The sequence below is a fragment of the Xiphophorus hellerii genome, chromosome 5 (assembly GCF_003331165.1).
Source record: "Xiphophorus hellerii strain 12219 chromosome 5, Xiphophorus_hellerii-4.1, whole genome shotgun sequence".
NCBI classification, from domain to species: Eukaryota; Metazoa; Chordata; class Actinopteri; order Cyprinodontiformes; family Poeciliidae; genus Xiphophorus; species Xiphophorus hellerii.
Window position 1 is genome coordinate 3,635,938 of NC_045676.1, and position 24,965 is coordinate 3,660,902.

General features: G+C 37.0%; 1 protein-coding gene across 5 annotated transcripts in view; it reads right to left on the bottom strand.

Annotated features, from left to right (window-relative positions):
* The window catches only part of inpp4b (inositol polyphosphate-4-phosphatase type II B), a 199,897-nt gene that overhangs the window by 89,443 nt on the left and 85,489 nt on the right, over positions 1-24,965 (bottom strand). For all 5 annotated transcript variants that reach the window (XM_032563682.1, XM_032563683.1, XM_032563681.1 and 2 more), the window contains one exon: positions 6,535-6,640. In XM_032563682.1, the coding sequence (XP_032419573.1) occupies positions 6,535-6,640 (106 nt within the window). The remainder of the gene's footprint in view (positions 1-6,534; positions 6,641-24,965) is intronic.

A 24,965-nucleotide genomic window follows, 5' to 3' on the forward strand; every position in this document is an offset into this window, starting at 1 on the left:
ACACTCGACAAATAATGCTGCGCCTATACTGCAGTTATTAAGCTCATAAAAGGAAAAATCTGGAGGGAAACAGTCACTCTGACTTCTCTGAAATGAGAGCAGATCTGAAATCTGCCCCCCTTCAATCCTAAATGAGTTGTTATTGATTTTCCAAATGAATATTTCCCTCTCTAAGAGCAAATATTAAATTATTACAAATATTGTGTCTTCTGTATGTCAATTTGCACACAACCTGCAGTATGGAAATACTAACTCCAATTACACCAAACAAAAATGTTCAACTTCAGTTTTAAATCATCATTAATAGTGTTACTAAGCAACAAACTCATTATGTTCAGTGCTTTTTTGTTTTTCCGTGAAGCTGCCAGAAAAGGTACTTCTAAATTTCTGAAAATATTTAATAAAAACCTGAATTTCTAACCCTTATAATACATGAATGCTGATGAATTTGCAGATACCTCTCTTTTCACTCATTGTGAGCTTTTGTTTCTTCTCGGTAAATCAGTAAGACTGGAACTGAAAACTATTTAAATTAAGTCTCAAAGTAGAGAAAAGCTATCATTATAAGAGCTCCTGCTCATGTTTCACGCACTGATTTAGAACAGGGGAATATTAAATGAAGTGACACTCAAACGTCTGCCGCCTGCTCAATGCCAGGTTTGTGTAAAATAAAAAGTTGGATAAAGTTAAAATAAATACTTTGCAAACTTTTCCCACCTTTAATGTAACATGTAACATTTAGTATGTAAAACAAACCAATCCATAAGGGGAAAAATATAAAATTAGTTCAATAAACTGGATGTAAACCACTAAATAATACTGGAAGAACATATTGGTTCAGTTTTACATTACATCTTTAGTGAAATTTTGCCCACTCCACCTTACAGACGACTTGTTCTCTCAATCTCTGGGTTTGGGAGAACATCTCTAGTTCGCAGCTCTTTCCACGTCAATCCACCGTTTTTCTGAGAGAAGAAGAATCACCACCGCCATGTTCTGCTGTTTGTGTTGCTGTTGAACATCCACCAGAATAAAGGGGAGCCTGAACTTTCATTTTCATTCAGTTGATTCCTCTTCTGACAGGCAATTTAAACTTAATTTCTCAACATCAACTAACAGTGCATGTGTGAATCATGGCTTATGGCTTCCGCTAGCGGCCAGAGCTATTTTAGTTTTTTATGCCTTCCTGTTTGTGTTGACCCAGTAGGAGCCGAGATCAGAGCGCTCCTTCTGGATGCAATCTGTGGGGGTAAACCTTCGTGTCCTGCTAGCCAAGAAGAGGATAGCTCTGTTCTTTATTCTCAGGACCCACAATCAACATGTGGTGAACCGGAGGAGCCAGCTCACCGCAGAGACGAAGCAAGGAACCCGCATGGTTACTGAGCAAAGCCAGTCGCCGCTGGTTTTACAAACTGATGCCAAGTTAGAAATGTTAACGTGGTGAGGTCACGAAGGGAGAGAGGAGTTTCCTTCTGTCGATGGCTGTTGTTGTGGAGCAAAGACTGGATTAAACATGACTCATCAGTCTGGCATTAAAAACACTTCTCACTCTTTTGCTGGCACAGCAATGCACATGAAAACAGACTTTATTGACCTTTTGCACATATTTAGATCATTGATATGAATTGATTTTCTTGAAGGATACTGAACAGTGCCAATGCTGCAAGCTCTAAAATCTAATTTAGCTGATTATTTTATTTAGTGATCAGTTATAAACTAAGAATTTTTTTCACTTTTGTCTATTTCGTTCATTAGCACAATGCCATTTGGATCTTTCTCCAAGAAACATCCTGACATCCGGACAATTTTTGTCCATCCATCTATCTGTGGTCAGAATTTCATTCAAAACCTCACTGATTAATTAACAGCTTTCAGTCCTCAAATGAACTGATTAACACTGCAGTGTCTCCATCAAAGTCAAGATTTAAGTCAATTTGTAGTCATGCAAAGTCAAAATGTTTTGGTATTTTGAAAACTAAAGGGCGTATCAATTTAGAACCAGAAAACATAAAAAGTTTGAAGGTAGGAAACATAAATTCTGATCATCTTTTCCATTTATTTTTTAAAACAGAAAGACAATTTTATGGGACTATGTTAAATTGATCTGTCTCAACATACTGGCAACACAGAACAAAGATTTTGCAAGCAATTTTTCTGCAAAGATCACCTACAGGATCCTCAGTGGAAAAAAACACAGGATTATATTTTGTTTCCCGTAGAAATATGAATTAAATTCCTGGATTTAGAGGAAAAAAACTTTCCAAAGTTGAACACAACTCATACAACAGCCAGACCAGTGAGGGCAAAAAATTATGCTTTTTTTAAATGCATAATTATAAAGTTATGCTTTTAATTTGTATTAAAAGCATAACTTTTATGCTTTTATAAGCACAAAATTTATACTTATAATTTTTATGCTTATATGCATTATAAAATACTTTTATAAGCATGAAAATTATTAGAAAAATTGCTTTCTTTTGTCTGTAACTAACTATAAGAGAGGAATTTTTCTGTCTGAGCAAAATTAATGAAAAAATACTGAATTCAGATGCTGTTCTAGTATTTTAACCCTCCTTTCAACTAAAACATGTTGGAATGAAGCGAAGGTGTTTTTATGGGGCTAAACAAACGTGTTAAAAGAAAGCTAAGTTGATATAGGCTCCTAGAGTTTCAGAAGTGTGACTGATAGTATCCTTGAAATAGACTTTTGACAACCAAATAACTCATAAGTGTCACTTCCAAAATCACTTCATGTCCCACAAGAAGAAAGCAGTTTGTTTTTACAGTAGCTTGTAGAAATGGGAAGGCTGACTGACATCAGAATAATAATGCTGGTCAGAATTGGAGCAGAAACTGCAAATTTAATATAAATGCTGCCAAAATGTAAGTGTTAGTCTTCGTCGCAAGTAGTGGTTTAAACTGGAGATGGAGATTTTGCTTTTAATCTGTTTGTTCAACAATTTACTTTTTAAAACAACGTAATCGCTCTCAGCTGCATTCTTTGATTTTCCTGTTCTCCACATTTTCCTTTCAAACGTTTCAGCATATTTTTCCATCTTGATCATGAAAATTAAGAAAACTACTGAGAACTTGTAGCAAAAGAATTTTGACAAAAAAACCACTAAAACTTCCCTCTTAGACCACACTCTGCATCTCCAAATACAAATGTTAAATTCATGCCTCTGCTGGGCCGCCCCTTGAAGCATTAAGTCTGGGTTTTCCTGATCAAAGCAGGGCTGACAGCTAACAATCGCTCTCGCTTGTTGCATGTCAGCTCTGCCTGGTCTGAGGAACCATTACACACAGCAAGACAGACAAATCTGTCCCCAGAAAAAAGCTTTTAATGGCTGCATGGAGCAAACTCTTCTTGTTAAGAAAGGGATCTAGAGCAAGGACAACACCAATCAACGCCTATGCTTTCACATGCACACAGACACAGGGTCCAAATGAAACCCTGCCCATTGATCAGAACAAGCAGAGGTGACGTTTGACATTTGAAAATCCCAGCGAGAAGGGCTGGAGACAGAGAAAAGCATTAACAAAAAGCCAAGGAGCGCAGCTGCGGAAGGTGTTTTATCGTAATTGTTGGGCAGCGGTCAGTGTGAGGTCGACGCTTCTTTGATGGCTAAAATATGAGAGGAGATCAGATCAAAGGTGACTCAATTCTCTTTCTTGTTTTGGGTGAGTGTTTTCACAGGGGTAGTGGGATATTCATAAGAAGCAGCAGCCACTCCAACTAATCAAACAAGAGACCCCAATCCCAATAAGTCCCCTCCCAAAAAAAAGCACAAAGTTTGTGCAGAAACTCCATCTGAAGCAAACCTTCCTGATGTCATTTCCCTTCCCTTGTTCCTCTGCATATTCTCTACAACGGAAACAGCATGCACAGGCGGAAATCTGCTCTGACAACACACACACCCATACACACACATGCCAACACATTCATCAAGAAGACATGGGCAGATTGCCGGTGACACTCAAGAGCCTGGCAGGGACCCTCCCTGCACCAGCACCAGGGCTGGGCAAAGCTAAAGCCAGTCAACCGTGCAGAAGCCCTTGGTCAATTATATAAGACAGTGATTCATACACACACACAAACACGGGTGTACACGCAAAGTGAGACAGCTCACTGACGGCAGGCATGAACTATAAATCTATATGTTGCAACATTGTAATGAAAGTACATCAGACACATCATGAAAGCTGCTTCTCTAATATTTAAAGCCTGTTGGCTCTAAAGCACACATGCGTTTGATATTAATGTGAAGAATGAAACTGAGTGAAATGAGGGAACATATCACTTCACTTCAGCTCTGATGGCATCCCATTTGCATAAACTTAAAGTCAAATTTTGAGGAAGCTCGCTCTTCCCGTTCTCCTCCCTGATTGAGTTAAACGTTGGGCAGCGAATAGGATTAGAGTGCGGATAACGAGGGCGTTGGCTGCAGCAAAACTGCCATCCAGGAAATGTTTACGGAAAAATAAACAAAGAAGTGGAACACAGATAAAATAAAAGTGGTTGGAAAGATTTCAGATCGTTTCTCCATCAGCATCTCCATCATGCTAATGCCGACGATAAACGTCCGCACACCGGTTAAATCCTCATTAGGGTTCACTTAAATTTATTTAATCTCACTGGAGAGAATGAGCAGAGCTGGTCTAATCCCAGGATAAGCAGAAGGGATCTGATATGCAGACACTCGTGCTTTGCCAAATAACACGCTCTTCACATTTTATCTCTCATAATGTAGGGTAAAAAAGTCTGAAAATACCTTCAGTTTTTACAGTAGTAGCATAATCTCAAAAATACAAATGTTAGGAATCTAACCTTTAATTTGAGAAAGTGATATTACTCTGTCCTCTTTAGCCCAACTCACATGTTAATTATGGGGTTTAATAATGGAGACTGAAATAACCGTGGAAGACAGTTGATTTTGTATTTGGTGAACAATTTCTGTGTTGATTTGGAACAATTGCTTAGTGATATTTTTTTTTTACCAGATTTCTATTTAAAATTTGTCGACTTTTCCTCATGCCAATTACTTTAACAAGGTTTCCAAGTCATTAGGAAGGGAAACAGCATCATGGATCCTCCACCTTTCATTCTGCATTTGTTGAAAAATCTAAATCTTAGTCTCAACAAACCAGAACAAACATTTCCAGTTAAATCCCCGCTACCGTTTCGCAGTCTCCATTTACATTTGTCATGTTACATAAAGATAAAGGTTTATTTCTTGCATCTAGAGTCTGATGGTAGTTATTGAGTCTTGGCAACCTCAAAATGCCACTCTGTGCTGCAGTTGTCTGACAATTAGATTTGGAGAGATATTTCTTAAATCTCCCTTCCCATCCTCTTCACTGTGCAAGAAGGCAAGATAAAATTGGGTTCTCATCCAGCCTTATTTGTCACTGTTCCAGTTTTTAAAAACTTTTTATTTATTGCTCTCGCTGCAAATCTGGACAAGTTTAAGCGGGTTGTGATTTTCTTGCCCCCATTTTCTTACTTTCAGAGCAACACACACTTCAGTCCAATGGCTGGATCTTTTTGAAGTCTGTATGGGAAACTGGCCTCTGTCTGCGTTGTCATATTTATACCTCAATGGCACAGAGAGCCATAAACAGGGGTGGGAATTAATCGTGTCATTTATATTTTATCGTTGTCATGATAAATTTCAATTAATGATGTTTGTTGGGATTGTTAGAATCAATAAATATCAATGAATTTGAAAAAAATATTAAATACAGTTAATGGCTGTAGGGTAGTAATATACACTCTAAAGATGTGTATTACAAATGGGAATGTTTGTCAGGAGCAGTATTTGTGTTTGTGGGGTTTTAATTGATGTGTCATGCAGTCACAGCCTTACAATTTCCTAAAAATTTAGCAAAAAGTAGTTATTTTCTTAACTTTCATTATTATCATTACAGTACCACAAAATGTCATGATAAAAATAAGTCCATCAGTCATTAATCACTAATTATAAGTTCCTTGACATGCTTATTACCTGAAAAAAGTGAAATGAAGATAAAATGTTCTGGTTACATTTATTTTCATACGGATTGTTTGAGGTTTAAATCCTTGTGCCACAGATTTGTTGACCAAGTTATTCACATAAAGTTTTATTTTTTTCTTTCTGTAAAGCACATCTATAATAACTTGAACGAAAATCTTGACACACAATTGGCTGCAGTCAATCCAGGAGAGCCATTTATTTTGCTTCCCCCTGATTGGATGTAAGGATAATAGTAGATGCTAGCAATGCAAATATAGTTTCCATCATGTGTATTAGTGCATATTAAGATGTATTTGATGTTTAAACTATTAAAATAAATTAATTATAAGAATTTTTAGAAGGCGGTCTCAAGGATTGGTTTACTGGGAGGAGATTGTGGTAAATACTGCGGTGATGTAGTAAAAAGAAAAATTTTCTCTGTTGAACAATGCACTAAAAATATGATTTTCAGTGTGATTCCTTTAAGGAATGGATTTTCTTTAAGGTTTTCTCCACATCTTGAGTTTAGAGTGTGCCGTACCTTCTGTGAGGACGAGTCGGTGGCGATGTGGTCAGCCTCTTCCACCTCCCCCATCTTCAGACGACTCACTACCGCTGTTCCTGCTGGGCACACACCATCCGCCGACCTGAAAAACACAAGCATTGAGCTTCTCATAAAAAAGATCCTTTTTCTGTAACTGCTTCACAATGATCAGACGTGGATGAAGTAACATTTTGGCTTACATTCAACTTTGAACAGGTTGCACAGTTATGAAGCTTGTTGAATTAACATGCAGCAGCAAACACAGATGCTTTGCTCTGGGATTTCTTTACCTGACAGATTGTGCAGAAAAGTCTGCTTACTGAAAAACGCAGAGAAGTTTACAGGGAGTTGAGGGGGAGAACATCTTACTTTACTGTCCAAATGGTGGCCCAACAGAGATGACTAGACCTTTTCAGATACTGTAGAGCAGCATGGCCAATCACTTTTCCAATTGCAGAGCTTGTGATTAAGGAGATGATAGAAAATCTATAGTATTGGCAAGCAGACAGAGGGTTTAAAATGAAGAAAAATGGCCCCTCCACATGACGGCAGCAAGTCTGATCACTTTAAAAGACCCATCCTTAATGTGCTCGGTTCCACTCCAGCTGGAGAAAACGCTGGCTGCTGTGTGCCAGCCAGCGGTCTGAGGGGAGGTAGGAGGGATGACACACGACTGCCCGAGGAGGAAAAAAAATGTAGGGACGGTGATGGAAACAGAAGGGATCCTTTCAAGGCTAATCCATCTTGATGAGGTACAAGGAAGAAGTTTTTAAACACACACAGGAGAAAAGAGGAGAGAGGGAAGGAAGCCGTGTGAGCGAACGTAGGAGGAGGAGGACTGGGAGCCTGAGGAGGCAGCTGCAGGGAAAAAGCGTCTCTGCAGTGGGACACGGAGAGCTTCAGTTAGTGCTTAATGTCTTACAGCAGTCTCACAGCAGAGAAAATAACATTGGCTGCTTTCTAAATCTAATCTTTGTCCCTCGCCAGACACCTGTCTAGGTGTTTACTCCAGCGCTGCTCTCCTCGTTTCCTCGTTTCCTTCCTCATTCCGATGAAGCCGAAGACGAAGAAGAGAGAAAGTCACCCTGACTTTGATCGTATGTACCCACACATAATCAAGGAAATGGAGATTAACATGCATGGCACTCAGCGACAGTGCTCCAGAGGCAGAGCAGAGGGGTGATGGTGGTCCTCTACTCTTCAGATTACACTGCCACAATCCACTAATGAAATCCCCATCCGTCATTCAGACTGGCAACAAAGAATTCAAGATTAATTATTTTTTTATTTTATTTTATTTTTGTATTTTATCAAACTACTACTGCTATTTTTCTCCCAAATGCTTTGTGTGAGTAGAGCTCCTCATCTGCAGGAGTTATCTGTGTGTGTGGGGTGTGTGTGTGTGCGTGTGTGCGGCCATTGGAGCCATCAGTGATGGCCACCGACAGTTGATGCATTGCTTTATCTGACTGAAAGTTTCAAAACTATCAAAGCGTCTGACTCATCGTTATATGAACCAGGTTTGGGGTGTGGAGCTAAATTGGGGATGAATGTTTTGTTAATTTGAAAAACAAGATTGTAATTAACAAAAACAAAAAACAACTAAAACCTGAAATTAAAAACTTAAGCTTTTGTCTAGAACTTGAAAAATACAACCATGTATTCAAACTGAAAATAAGTTTGTCATTTTTTTCCAGTTTAACTAAAATATTGAGTTCATTCTTAAAAGATTTTGAAGAAATTATTTTCGTTCTTCACTTTTCCATATTTTGATATTTATTTTTTCTCAGTTCCACATTTTAAGTTTTCAACTTCAATTTTTTATTTTATAGTTTTCTTCATTTTCAATCGTTTGGCATAGGGGGCGTGGCTTCAAGATGGACATGGAATCAGGAATGACAGAAAGAAAAGAAAAGAAGGCTCTCGTCAGTCATGTTGCCTTTAACGAAACATCGGTACTATGAGAATTGTAGCTCAGTACAATATGATTGGCATTAAACCAACTAATGCCAGTGACTAAGTTCACTTTAAAGAGCTTCTTTGGACAATAGGTGGCACTAATAACACTCTGATAGCATTAAACTGTACAGTGCACAATGCACAGTTTAAGAATGGATCTTATCTGACATTTTATCATGGGGACATATTAAGGGAAAACTGGTCATAGCTGGAAAGCCTTGCTATGGTTAGCATGAACTTAACTAATGAGCATCTGAACAAAGAACACTTAAAAGCTACAGCTGATCTGTCTGAAGAAGGTTGGATGGAAACATTTGATTGACGAAAGCTGTGAGTGTTTGTTAATGTGCAAACTTTGAGCAGCCAGCCAAATCAATTTTACTTCAATCTCATTTTAATCACATTTCATTGTGCATTTGATTTTAAATGAATCAGGCCCCATTATTTAGGCAAACTAAATAAATAATGAAAAAGATTATTAAATATGAGTCATTTCTATTATTTCTGATATTACTGAAATGAGTTAAAGACTACAACTGGGAAAAGATAATGACAAAAAATGTGCTTGCAACTGTTTAAAGGGGAGTATTATGTATTTTCCAGGCACAAAGTGCCATTTTATAGCACAGTGAAGTGCCTATATTATCTTCAACTGTTATGAAAATGCTATATATATCTAAAATAACTTTGTATCATAGCCTTATCTGACACCTTAATATTGCCCTCTGTCTCTTTAAGAAGTTCTTGCCCTTTCCGACACTCCCTTGACTGAAAGGTAGTTTGTATGGATAAAAAGGCGGAGCTTTAGGCACTACAAATGGCTGCCAAGGGAGATTCTAGCTTGCATGAATGAATCAAAGCAGCACTTCAGGGAACATTTTGGATGAGGGATAAACATTATAACAAGACATAAAGCTAAAAAATTTAAAGTTTTTCATAATGAAGTTCCTTCATCTTGCATCATGAATCTGATTTTTTTCTTCTTCTCTAAATACAGAAAATAGAGGTTTCATTTTTAAAATGTATTTATGTTTGTCATGTTGGAGGCGGTCTTCCATACATACATCCCATACTTTAAAGTTTAAGTAATTGTTTACAATTCAATAGCTTTTTTTGCAATTAGTCATTAAAAGTAACTGATCAACTGAAAAACAAAATTGAGTGGATTGATGCCTTTTTCAAATGGCTCACTTCCAACTTCCCTTTCAGAGACACAAACATAAACTAAACACCTGCTCAAATACAACATGTATTTGAGCAGGCAGCCCATTTCTCACCTTGAAATGGGCTGAGATTGTTTGATGTAGCTCAGTCTCCATGCTGCAGGTTTTCCAAACAAACAGTGGTAAATACAAGGACAGAAACATCCTGAAAACAACGAGCGCTCTGCAGCAATAACCCGTCCGTTTAAATACAGTTTTGCCTCAGAAGAAACTTTAAAGGGCCCTGACGGTAGCGTTAGTTAAAATCGAAGACCATTCTCTCCTCCCAGCCTTCCGCTGCTCTTTCCATCTGTCGGAGCTGGCACGGAGACAAATCTGCAGATTGTTCTCTCCCTCTAAGTCCATCTTCCTCTTGAATCTAATTGGCCCGGGATCTTTTTTTATGACAACACTTAATCAGACAGCTTTGTTCAACTGACAAAATAATGTGTGTAAAATGCCTGCTACGAATTTGGCACAATTAAAAAATAATTAGCTTTCAGAGAAGTGCCTTACATTTAACAGTTATTTTCTTTTAAAAGCTTTACTTGCAACTATTAAGCAACCTAAGATGCAAAGTGATTTATTATGAAGAAAAAACCCTTTCTAAAGTTTGACATGACTCATGCATTACCAATAGTGATTGAAGTATAGGTTTTTCCAACACTTTAATTACAGAATTTAAAACATGCTCTTCACTGATGGGAATGAAACAATTTTAAAATATTCTTCTGCCTAAATATGTATTTGAATCCTTTCCAAAAGCAAAAAGTGCTGCGTCTATGCAACAACGCACAAGCTGAATGAAAATTTCCCAGCGAACTCTGACTGCACACAGTCGTCAAAACATGATGGGAAGGGTAATGACAGCCGGCGCATTTCACTGTAATCTCCATAAGAATGAATTTAACAAACAAATCTGACAAGCCCTACAAGACAGATGCGTTTATTCATTTGAAAGAGCAGCGGATAAGCAGCAGAGTGATGCTGCATTTGGCAGATGATTGAGAAAGAACTCCATGAGAAATTATACTGAATGTGGCTTATTCAAAGCAAATGTGGTTAAACTAAATGTCTTAACCGAAACAAGAGAGAGCAAATCTGGATTCAACTTTATTTCTTTCCATTTTGTTTTTAGGAAGCCAGAACCTTGTTCTTCTTTCTTAAACATGGTTTTGACAAGGTTTTTGATTTAAGTTTCAAATTTATCAGTGTCAACCTTGTGTTTAATTTAACAATTAAAGCAACAAACGTCAAGGGAAAAAATAGTGCAACAGGTTGTAAGATGGAGGTAATAATATAAAATGTATCAAAAATAGAATAATTACAAGTTGAAATCATCAGTTTGATTTACTATGATCATAAACGCATCAGAGCGTTCAAGTTCACTCCTCAGTGTAGAAGTTCATGTCTCAAAATTAGCTATTTTCAGTATCAGTGAGATGTTTAAAATGAAAATTTCAAACTTAAAGATTTAATCTGAATGACTATCTGCCACAACAACAAAAAAAAAACAATCTCTGTAATGTCTGCCAGGAACATGCTAGTTTGGAGATGTAATATTTCAGAAACCCCTAAAACTGATGAAAACATCTGTATTTAACTGTGAGTTTTACCAAAAAAGCCATCAAACATGTTTCTTGGGTGCATTTGGGGAAAGAATGTGGGTCCATTGTTCAACTTGTTATGGTTGATCAAAAGAAATTTGTCTGACATAACTGGTCAATAAATTGGTCTTGAGGAACATTTCTTCCAGCTTATGAAGGTTAGCTTTACTTTGGATATTAAGGCTTGTTGTCAAAAATACTCATTTTGTTTCAATTTCTTCAGATAATCTACAAATATTCTAAAGTTAACATGTGACAGGCACAGACAATATTTTAACTTCAACAAAATGATTCCTAAAGAGTTAAACTTTGCATAAAGCAGTTGATCAAATGAAGAATGATGCATCCCTCAGGTCTATGCCAGGTCTTTGTTATACTTTTTAGTTTTTCAGCCTGAACTCCTTTTTTAGGCCTATCTCTTCTTTCGTCCCCCATTTATCTACTTTTTTTAAGCACATGCTGCACTTTATGCTGTGATGGTCAGGTACAAAGGCTACATTGAACAAGAGAACTATTGATCAAGAGCACTTTAAAAGATTAAAAGAAAGTTTTTTTTCCCTTCTTGGTAGAAAAAAATTAAAGAAAAGTTTTGCACAGCCCTGGACGTTCATGGTTTAATTAATTTGGACAAATACCCCCATCTATATCGTTAAGCTGTGACACTTAGGAAAGAACTCATTGCCACCATGTGAAATGTATTCTCCATGATACCAGTTTTGCTGATATCATCGTATTCCCTTGTATGCCAAAACTCTTGTCGATATTCCAGTGAAAATTTGCTTAGACTGATAAAATGGATGAAAACAGATGAAAGCAAAGGCCTTCTTTTTACTCTGAAGTAAATAAATATCAAATGTAATGCCAAGGTAAAGACAAAAATACATTTCAAGGGTCCTAATTTAGCATCCCATGACTGCAGAAAAAAATAAATAAAAAATCAAAGCATGGATACTTCTGTGGTCGTCAGCTGGTTTCCCCTCGGGAAAAGTCTCACAAAGGAAAACACCTGACAACCACAGAAACGAATCCAAGCACCGCTGGCAGCTTTCCTCCCTTTTGCTAAAATGGTAAGACACTGAAAATATCCCGCAGAGACCGGAGAAAACTCTGCAGGTTTTTTTGTTGTTGTTGTTGTGAGTTTTGGCATTAGAACAGTGATTCTATCGGAATACCTTAAAGCTCCACATTGCCTGTAGGATGGAAGCGGCGAGAGATAAGGGATAAAAACACTGCCAAGATTATACACGGCAGCAGGAGTACTACGAGCTTGAAGTGTAACAGCGGAACTGTAGATGGGAATCTTGACCTATATAAAGCTGGACGGGTGAACTATATATAGCGCTGGCTGGTTTTCACTGAAGACTGATGTTAGGACACAGGACAGGACTAATCCTGGTGATTCTTATAAAGCAGGATTGATGCTGTTACATGTCTCAGCAGCTAGTGCATGTTTAGCAAAAGAGGAATCCACTTTAATGTTATTACAAGCGATGCAGACAAAAAGAGACCAACTGTTTCCTGACTTGAAGTATATTCCCAAAGAAAAGGCTGGCCTGGTTTCCAGCTCATGAAAGAGCTGCAAATGTTCAATTTAAAATAAGTACAGCACAACACATGTATCATGTTTAAGTTTGTAAAATCTGTTCTGCTCCAAATCTATGCACATTTTCTCCTACAGATTTTTTAAATGTTTCCATGGTGAATCAAGCATCAGATTTTTAATAAGAAGCTGATATGACTGGAGCACACCAATGTGATGAATATGATCATCATGCTAATGTATACAGTGCTAAAATTCAGTTTTTACTACTGAGAAACAACTGAAGTAAGCAGAACAGGAGCTAACGTATGTCAGCGAGTGACTCATATTTGCACACAATTTGTGAATTTAATGCATTTGTTTACTTCAGCTCCATTTCCTTATTTGTCTTGTTCTTTCTCTCTCTCCCACTCACACACAAACGTACGCACACTCCTGCATCCTTGGCAAAAGAGAACAGTCTTCACGCTACATTTACCATTATGTTGGTGCTTAAACACTGTCAGGAACTGTCTGGGATAAGCTGCTCACAGGAGAAGCAAGGTGGAAATAGTGCGCAGTATATAGACCGTTTCATCAACCAATCAAAATATTTAAAGACGCTTCTTGAGAGTACTGATTACTTTTGGATGGATAACCAAAGGGAGTGCACAAGCAAGAAAGTCACCTCTGGGAATCGCTACATGATTATGAAAGAGGTTAAAGTGACCAATGATGACGTTCAGCACAGGTTTCCTCCTGTAGGGTTTCCTGTGGCTAACCAGCACTCAGGACTTGGTATACTTTGATCTTAATCTGCAGTCATGCCAGGAGGAGGAGCAGAAAAGTTAAGAAATACAAGCTGGCAACATCTGGCTCACCTTGAAAAAAATCGTTATCCCACGCAAGAAGTTCAACTTCTTAACACGAGGTCCGAAAACCAGTAACTTCTCTACAGGGAGACGAGCACAGCTGTATACAATATGTAGCGTGAAACCTCTTTTTCCAAACAGATAACATCAGATGTTCAGATAAGAATAAGAAGCTGGTCAGTGACAAGAAAAAAAGAAACCTTTATTAAACCATTGTTTCTTTTGAATCCAGAGGTTAGACATACACATCCAAAGACAGACTGAGGACTGTGATGTACAATCTCTGTCTCTCCTTTGAAAAGAGAAGGCTCACCATTCTCAGACTGCCAACTGCACCAGCAGCGTTCCAAAATCGATGCAGTATTGTACAACTAAGAATGCCAACACCATCCAGTGACTAGAGGATCTCAAAGTTGATCTCTTCCACTCCTGGAAAATGCTAATGAGTAACTCATTTCCCACCTAAATAGTGGTGATACTGCCCTGCAAGTTAAATAATTTTCCAAAGTTTATTTCAGCACGCATAATGAGTCATTAGGTTTGGAATCCAACAGCTGATAAAATGTGATGGGAACAATCAACATGTCTTGTTTCTCTGTACAGGTGGATTTTAATATAGACCTAAGAGGATTCAACAGTAGCTCAAGTATGGCCTTTTAAGGATTTGATTTCCTATTTGAGCTTTCACGGCTAGTTAATTTCTCGCTAAGCTGCAGCAGAGGAACAATGACACATGGAACAGGGTTTGGCTCAAGAACGCTGCTGGAAGATTTGCAGAAGACAAACTGTGGGTTTTTGTTCCCCATCATTTGCACTGAAATTGCTTCAGGAAGAGACCGTGAAGCAACTAATAACTCCTTCAATGTGCACATGTGAATTTAAATACTGTTTGCAGAGTTCTCATGTGCCTAATAATTAAAGTTGAATTTAGGATCCAGATGAAGTGGGTAAGAGCAAATAGTGAGTTAATCACCTCATTTAACAAACATACATGCTGGATGCCAAAGCAACCGTAAGTGATAAACACTCGAAATCACAGCAACACTTATTACTGCCGTTTTACAATTGAATGCAAAGCTGCTCTATATGGATTCAATCACAATGAAGATGCAAGACTTCTGGAGGATGTGTTTACGCTCCCAGCTGGTTCTGTTCGGCCGTGTGCATACATTCTGAGGATGAAGACGGATAACGTACATTCAGAGGATTAGCCAAGTGTAAATCAATGAAAATTGGATAAGTGCAGGTAGTGAAGACTGTTAAGAGTGAGGAGGAAGGTGGAGTGGTGACATTCGGCGTGAACTGTTAGCTCAGATGATGACCTTCTATACCACTCACTTAATAATCACTGTATAATCAATTCTATGATATGAAATCAGACCGCAGAGTTCAAGTGTTTTTTTAAAGCAGCTGTTTCCACATGCATGAGTTTTGAACAATAATAAATACAATCTCCTAGTCTATTTCAGCATGAAAGTGAGAAAAGGCTACATTTAACCAAAGCTTTATAATTACTTTTTAACAAGCTGTGAAGAGCAAAGTAAACAAAAGCCCCTCATCTCTCCAGCAGCTCCTTTATGTCCTTTAATTGCTCTGGAAATCTGGGAAAACACATGCAGAAGTGCTTTGCAAAAAATATGCACAAGATAAAAAAAAAAGGATAATACGTGTTGTTTCTTTTCATGAACACACAAATCAACTGTTAAAATCCCTGGTATAGGACAATTTAAATCCACAAAGGTGATGTTCAAAGCAAGAAACAATAAGCTTTCAATGAATATTCAGAATGTATTTAGGAACATAGAGGGAATTTAACGGCAGAGAGAAAATCAATTAAGACCTGCTGTGTTTTGGCAGCACTCTTAAAGGCATGTGTTTCAATTTGTAGGACAGATAGATGAAGAAAAAATACTGTATAGTTGAAGAATATATATTGCTGTTTTGAACATTTCATATTTATTCTTCAGTGTTAGATTTTTTTTCTTTTGGGATTTGGATATTACCTTTAAATCAAAATGTCCTTTCTTCATCTTAATTTTGTTAGCTCAACAAATGAGTAAGTACTCACAGAAAACATCATTTAGACTGTTGGGAACAATTCATAACTTTTTAGCTGCAAAAAGTTATGTAACTAAAACTAACTAATCAAAAATGATTATTAGACTTAGACACAACAAAATGAATCCCACAGAGCTTTTAGCACACAGACGATGTACTAAAAGAGGACACATGTCAGGTCTTCTTTCTGTTTCTCATACACATTTTTGTTGAGTACAGTTCATTGCTCAAGATGATTTTAAAATCTTAAAACTTTTAAGATTCTGTAAAAAGAAACATAAATGAGTGAAAAATTGAAAGTTAAACCAAAAGAACTTTGGAAAGCCCGGGGTTTTATTTTGCAAACCAAGTCATGTTAAATTAATTAAAGTCATTTTTCTAACAAATTCAATCCAATTACGCTTTAATTCAATGCGGTGCAATTAATGATGCTAATTTAGAATGCCTACTCATCAGAAAATCGCCAGATTGAAACAAATCTTTGCCTCAGCTCAACACTTAGTCCCGTTCTTCCTCAGTTTTACGTCAGTTGGGAATCAACAAGAGGAGAAATTCCCTTTAAGCAGAAAAAGACCTCCAGTGGAAAAAGACTGGGGGAGGACAGCCATCTGCCTCAGCTGGTTGGGGGGCGAGATTCCCTGATGAATCTCTTCAGTCGAGTTGCCAGACCTTTGAAAATCATTTGACAGTCTTCTGCTGTATTTCCTATCCATCAAAAGCCTGTCTGTCAGGGCATGCTTCCGCACTTCTGTGAAGTGACTAACATCCCTTCAAGCTTTCCTGATCTTGACATAAACACTAAAGACAGCAAACCTTGCTGCGTCCACAGGCAACAAATCTTTCACAAGTAAAGATAAAAACTTACTAATGAGGGTGTTAATTATACTTCATCTGAAATATTAACAAGTTTTTGTTTTCTGTCCAAATATCTTGAGTGTAATGTTGCTCCAGCATTATGAATGCTGGTTCTTTGGTTGCTAAATGAGGCATGATAATCAGTGTGAATATGGTATTGATTTTTAATTCTTTGGCACAAATGAGTAGATTTTCAATAATATAGATTTCATTCCTGAACTTTTTGAATTTTAATAGACCTGCTGGATTTTTTTTTATTCAGAAAGAAGAGTGCACTGCATACATAATTGAACTACTGAGTGTGTCAAATAACTTAAACATTGATGCATTAATGAAAGATCAAAACACTTTAAAAAAATAAAAATGCATTAACGTACAATAAAGCTTGGCTTATATTTATTTTATATTAAAACAGAAAATGGGAAAAAAATGTTGGGCATAAAACATACAAAAAATATTTAATTATGTTGGTTTGAGCTGTGTAGTTCACAGGAATGATGAAATGGTGCAGAGAGGTTACAGAAATTAAACTCTGGCCACAGTGGTAAAGCCTCGGTACACAATGAACCAATGTTACCAAATGAGGCAATATGAATAATGCTGTGATTGCTCAGAATATGAGAATGTGGTGAATGTGTGTATGGTAGGACTAGGCGTACATAATTAGATGTGTATAGTAAACAAAATCAAGACAAAAAGAATCGTACCTTGTCACAGCTTGATAAATCTATGAGTTTTATTTCTACCTATTTTTGAGTCCTGCAGCACCACTTACATGTGGAGTTCCTCAAGGCTCCATTCTAGGACTTGTTCTATTTTCCTCAAGCATGTTGCCTTATCTCCTGCTTTGCTGATAATAGAGTAACATGTGGCAGCTTACAAATTACTTACTGGATATTCATTGTCAATGTTTTGAATCAGCCAATAAATTTGACTGATAAATCAGTTCAGTTCAGTTTTGCCAGTTAAAACTTTAACGAAAGCAAAGCCTTACTCCTTTCCAAAATATTTTTAAAAAGCTATTTTAGTATTTCATTCAATTTGATTTATTCTCGTATTTTCTGTCCTATTTGTGCTATAGCACTAATTATTATAACTTTATTTATGTTGTGAAGATCCTGATCCTGAAGACGCCATGATGTGACTTGAATTGGACAGATCATGAAAGAAACCCCTCAGTGAGGAGTGTGACAAACTTTCCTCAGCCTGAGAGGTAAAAGGCTCCAAGAAGCTTCACTGAGGTCATTTCAGCTGAAGAGGGGCTCACAAGCTGTCAGGAATATTGAGCCCTCGGTTTTTTTCCCTATGTACAAAACACATTTTTGTTCATATTTGTTTTTAATGAGTTTAACTAGATTACCTTTAGTGCATTAAGTGCAGAACAATATTTCTTTATTGGAGATAAAAAATGAAGATTAGACATCAATTAGTGAACATTCCCTAACAGACAGATACATATTTAATACTGTTTCCACTTTTTTATATCACTGTATGCAATAAATTGATTTAGAAATCTCTTTCTGTTATAGACTCATGTACATTTGTTCTTCTTGTTCACATAAAGTATCTGGCTGCGGAGGCCCACATGATGTACAAAACAACAGCTTGATTATTTATGGCTCATTTTTCAATGATTTGGCTTATTTTTGATGTTCAGACTAAATTATCACTAAATCATACAGGGCTGGTTTATATGATGCAATGCATCTCATTTTCAAGTCACCTAATGCGTCTTTTACACAATTCATACCAATATATAATGTGCATTACCCTCACTAATGGTTCAAATTAAATTCTGAAGTGAGAAACATTTTTGCTTGCTTGGTTATTGTGTCATTTATTTGCTGTAGAACACAAAGAAATGATCTAGCTTTATTGCTTTTTAATTTAGATGTAATTTTCTTTCTATCTAATTTAGACTAATTCCTGACCATGTGCAGTTTATCTCGTGCCCACAATGTTTTCTTTTTTATTTCAATCCCAAACAAAGCGAGTGGGCCACAATCTGTGAAGACTCCATGTAATTGGCTATCCCAACAATAAATCAATAACAATATATATCATGGCAGACACATGATCAATAGATAATTTCTGATAGAATATTCAGTATTCAATAAAATACTCACTGAACTCTGATCCAGAACTGCAAAGCATTCTGGGGCTTGTAGGCAGAGGAAAGACTTCAGCTCTTCAACATCTCACAGCCAGCTAAGCAAGGTTGGTGGTATCAACTAACTCATTCACTCTTTGGTTACCTAGCAACTCACTCTTTGGTTACCTAGCAACAACTTGTTGAGTAACTTGAGCTGCAGGAGTTTCAGGTTTTGCCACTGTGCCACATAACTGCTTAAAAATAATTTAAAAAAACCATAGTGTGGAGTGAAAAATGGATAAAAGAGAGAAATGTCACACCACCAGTTTGGAAGTATTTCAGATATTTAAAACAAAACATTAATCAATAATTATCAGTATCACCTGATATGAAATGCTTATATGCTTACTGTATATGTTTATCAGCCATATCGTCCAGCCTGCTATGTACCTGCTAGGTACATTACAAAGTACCTAGCAGGTGTACTGTACATAAACACACAGTATGTCTATCATTACAAGGATGTTTCATTGAGTTCCTTTCATTTTTAATTCATTTCTGTAACACAACCCTGACCCTAAACCTAACCATTACATGCCTAACTCAAATAGTAACCTAAACTCAATTCACACCCTAGTCCTAAATTTAACCCTTAACCCTAGAAAAAAATGGGCCTTATTAGGTGTGATTTGGTGAAATACACACATCCGCTCACATATACATAATTCAGAAAGCTGAAGGTCATACCAACATAGTTTCAACTTTTACTATGCAAATATCGATGTAAAAAGTTATCATAAAAGTAGGATACCATCCCCAGATATCAACTATTGTTGAGCAAAACAATGCCCTGCCACATGTAGGCAACCAGTGTCTTCATATGGCACATCTGGAAAGAAAACAGAATCAAAGACTCCCTGTTATTTCATCAAGGACCCAAATGCTATTTCCAAATTGAACCTCGCAGTTTGGTAAATAAGTTATGCAAGTTATTGAATCAATAGCTGCATGTCTACAGATGCATGCACACTAATTCTCAAGAAAGCAATGACTCATTTTATCAACATCATCCCCAGCAGCGATCCAAGACACTAAAACCAAACCCTGCTGACAATAAACAGTGAAAAAGCTTCACATGCTCTTCTCTAGATAGTTGATTGTTAAAATAGGGAGCAGGCTGCAAAAGATGCTTTGTTGTGGGAGGATAAGTGTGCAGGTGAGCTTGAGGAAAACAGATGGAGTGTAAAATTAGCTTTTGATAATGCAGATTGCAGTGGCTTTTTGACACAGGTAGGCAGCAAATAATAGGTGTTCTGTGCTCCACCGAATTTTCCTTGAAATGGAAACGAATGATGATAGACTGAGTGTTTTTAAGTGGTACAAAGCAGATTCATGGCATGTCAAACTTTCTTCTCACATAGAGACATGCACAAGAAGCAGATGCGCAGAAAATAAAGGTTAACCCACTCAGCAGAGAAGTATTGCTTCGGGTCATTCTAAAAATCAAGGAACAGAAATAAAAGGTAGAAAGTGTAGAGGCTAAATCTGTTTCAAAAGACCCAGTGGTAGGTCTTTTTTTGTTCAGTCTAGAGTATCACTTCATCTCTAAAGAAACATTCTTAACACCCTGCTGGTTTTATCCTTTTTTCTTTAGCTACTCTTCAGTTTCAAGACTGATTTGAAAATGTCCCTTTAGTCAAATGATGCAATAGTTTCTCATCCCTAACAGCAGGAGAGCGAGCTGTAAAAAATCTCACCTAATACAGCAGAAACCAGATACACTGTAGAAGAAAAATACATATGTCCCTTTGTATTACTTTCATATTTTTGATTTTACTATGCCATTCCTATTATAGGTAGGGGTCTCAAAAAAGACCTTATGAAGATGCTGGTTATAGAGTATTTTCCAAATATAAACAAGTCCAAAATGAACATAGCTGCCACTCAGACAGGAAGAAGCCATTACTCCAAGTGTCCAAACCGCAGTCAACATTTTTGTATCTAAAGGGGACAATCTAGACTCAGCCCCCAGCTTCAGTTATTACAGCTATAAACTAAAGATCAGGCCTGGAATCTGGGTGTTGTGATGAACTCTGACCTGAAAATTCAGACACTTAAAGCACGTCGCCCAAGTTCTGAAGTCCTTCCACTGGCTCCCTGTAGGTCAGAGTAAATACTTTTGCTAATTGATAGATCACTCAACAGTATAGCAACAAAATATTTTAAAGACCTGTTGTTGCTGTATCAACCTTCCAGATCACTCAAGTCTTCTGGTTCTGGTCGACTTTGTATCTCCTGAATGAAAACTAAACAGCATTCAGGTTTTATGCTGCTCTAATCTGGAAAAAACTTCCAGTAAACTACAAAACTGCTAAAACACTGAGTTCATGTAAGCATGTTTAGAGTTGCATTTGATTAATAATAATAAGCACTGAATAATATCAATCACAAAACCTTCATGAATAAGCAGGTATAGAAGACAAATGGATCAATGGATGTGGCATCTTTGAATAAAATCCTTCACAAAATCATTTTTTAAAAACAAACATTGAAGACGCACTTAAGACATTTAATTAATGTCTTAATTAATTCAAATCTTCTCATTAAAAGTTTTTGAAAAACTTAATAAAGAAGCCAAGAAATGATGTTTATGCTTTTCACCAGCCAAGGGACAAGAAGTCCTCAGTGTCATCAGTGAAATCATAACAGCTACTGAACTGACTCCAACACATCCACCTTCGGGGAGACTGAGCAAACTTTAAACCCAACATCTGCCAGCTGCATAATGAATTTTGATTGACTTTTATCCAAGTTATTTTGAATATCTCGAAAGAGGTTATTCTGACCTGAATAAAGAGAGCTGCAATAAGGGAGGGTTAAGATAAGATCACTGTGACGTTGCTCAAGTAGCTCACAACAATTCAGCTGTTAAGCATGAAATAATGACCCAGTATTGAACATCTAACCAGTTTAATTATAGGTTTATCTCAATCTGGGATGTCAATTATCATTTAAAGCCCATTTTTAACAAATTACTCATTTAATTACCACAGCTAGAGTCCTGGTAAAAGAAAATTTACCAGTTGCTTTCATGGTGTATAAAAAGAATTTTAAAAAAACAGCCCGGGGTGTTTAGTCAAATGAACTTGGATAATTTGTCATCAGTGTGACCACCTTTATAAAAGCAGGAGTTTAGTCAGTAATTTTTTCTGCAGCATTCAGGTGTGTTAAAGCACTGCCAAGGTAGAAATAAATCAGCATTGTCCTTAAAGGGGCAAGTGTTGCTGCCATCAGTCTGATAAGGGTTACAAAGACATCTGGTTGAACTAAATCATTCTACAGTTAGCTGTCTGTTCACAGGAGGAACCATTAAAGAGAATAGAACCCAGCAAAATTACTCCAAAATGGAACCAATCTATGCTTAGAGAAAATCCGAAACAGAATCATAAAGCTGAGATCCAACAGAACCAACGCTGTGGTTGGGAACAATGTAACAGCTTCTCTAACGTTTGTAAAGTTGCATCTGAATGAACCAAGATTTCAGGTATAATGTATTTTTTATAAATGAGACCAAACTCGAGATGTTTGTTCATAATGTACAGCAACAGGTTTGGAAAAAATAAAACAATCAAATCATACCACATGAAAGTATGTTGATGATATGGGTTTGTTTTTCAGCCAAGAGATGGTGTCCATCCAAGATAAATTGGATGGATACCAATCTATCCACCCAACAGCTGAAGCTCGGCCCAGACTGGTTCATCAACAGGATGATGGCCCGTAAAATCAGAGGAACTCTACAACAGAATGGCTATAAACAGACATTTTTAAGAATTTATAATAGGCTATAAAAGTAAAGACCTCAACCTAATTGAAATGCAGTGGGAGTTTGGGAGAGCTGGGCAGAATAACATGTCTGTAAACCTAAATTAATGAAAGCAATATTTTGAAGAGTGGGATAAAGGTTCTCCACAATGATGTAAGAGACTAATAAAATCAAACAGAAAACAAGTACTGAGAGTTATTATTTTTAAAAAGGTTTCAAGAAGCGGTTAAATAATGGGGTACACTTATATATACCTTCATTTTCCAATATCTGTAGATCATGAGTGTGAAACTCTGGTCCTCAAGGGCTGAAGACCAGAAACTTTTAGCAAATCTGAATCAAATGGCCTTAATGCCTCAACAGCACCCAACCAAATTCCACATTGTCCTCCTTACGACCTAATTATTTGAATAAGCTGTGCTGAAGAAGAGAGACATCTAAAGGTTGTGGAAACCTGCCCTTCAGGACACTCCCAGTGTAGATAACCATGGCTCAATCAAAGAACCCAGCATGTACAGTAGATATAATCCATCTCTCTTCATTAAATCGAACAAAACATTTTCCAGCTCAATGCCTGTGAAAGTAAAGTGTAAAAAATGCAATAAAAGCTAAATTTACTGTTTCACATTCACAGAAAATATGTTCAATTCACACACCGAGCTGATAATGACAAGGTAAGTCTTAGGCTAACGCTCCCTGAGGGACTTTGGGTCACTTTGAAAAAGAACCGCGATAAGAAAGGTCAGCCGTGGCTCTGCTATCAGTACCAGCCTTTCAGGTCAGGTCATCACAGGCAGCACTGAGCTCACTACCCATTTCCAGAAAATAAAAGGGATTTAAGAGTCGCTCTGACACGGGTCACTGGTAGACACAAGGCAGACACCGTTCTGCATATCGTCTCATTTTGAAGGTATTAAGGTACTGCGATCGCAATACAGTTGCAGAGCAATGTCAGGTTCAAGTTCATGCAAAGAAGACTGATGCAATCATAATACAAACTGGATTTTTTCCCCCCTTTTATGAATATAAAGTACAAAGCAGCATACACAAAAACTATTTATCCCAGTTTCCTTAGTTCAAAATTATTTAGGCCATTAGAGTACAATTCCATTGTGGCAGGTGTGTATGTGTGCGTGGGTATAAAAGTGTTATATTTGTCTATCTGAAGGTAAATCTGTTCTCCACTGTCTAAAAATACGGCCCAAAGCCCTTTGAGAGTTTCCATTCCGCTCCGAGTTTCCTCAAATGAAAACAAAACCTAAAATAAATTAAACCATTACTTTGTTAATTAATGTAAATGCAATTGCAAATAGAGTCTACAATAAATATGTGGGCTGTGTAAGGGTGCGGTTCCACTGCATCTGCCTTTTCCAGGACGCAGGGACATTATTTAGGGTCATTCTTTTGCCCATGTCAGTTTTGTGATGGAAAGGCACAGCGTTTTATTTTCAGTCATCCCTCAATTTAAAGTACTGCTTGACAGATCATATTTTATGCTAAAGGAAAAATAGATCAAATCTTAGGAGCCACAAGAGCTAAAAAAAAACAAAAAAAAAACAAATGAATTATTATTAACTAATGCATTGCTTTCCAGAGTGGATCAGAAATTAAAAAAAATGCATTTCATGCCTCAAAACAAAATAGAACCATATATGAATCATGACATAGCATGTAGAAATCTCAGTCAGTGCAAAAAACCAACTGGTGTCTAGGGATAACCGTTTCAAATAACTCAATTATTATCCTAACACAATATTTAACATCCTTGTTTTTTTCTCAGAGCCTGAGCTAAGTGAGAAAATTTGACAGCAGATCTCTTCATATTTTAAGATTTTAGGACCAAACACAATCTTGAGAGAAAACTGTAAATGGACATAGAGTTTGTCAGATAAATTTATTTAGTCTGTATATCAATGTTCCTTCAGGATTTATTATGCAAGGTTCAATAACTAAAAATCTATTATTTAAATTGAAAATTACTACAACTTTACAATAAGGTAAGCAATCAGGAAGTCTGTCAGATAAAGTTACTTTAAAGTTTGCCACACATTTTTGTAGGGTTAGGAGGGATTTTACATGTTACTAAAATAATTGCTATGCACAAATAAATTTTATTGCTGAAAATCTCCGTTTCTTATTTTGGTGACAGGAGGCTCTCTCTCTCTGCACCACTCAGGGGCTGAAAGAAATCGGTCATTTTTATTATGCTTTCCAAGTAGCAACTCCCTTCAGAAGGAGTGACGCTTTCAGCGACATGATTTACATTAACAGCCCAGAAAAAATGTGGTTGTGAGAGAAAAACATTCCAGTTTGAACACCTCTAGTCTCATGTTTTTAGACCCAAAACGCTTCAGTTTTGGGTCCACATGGATGCTTCAAAAAGAGAAAAATGTTTTATTTTCTACTTTTTACCATAGGATGACATTTAAAGGGCATAT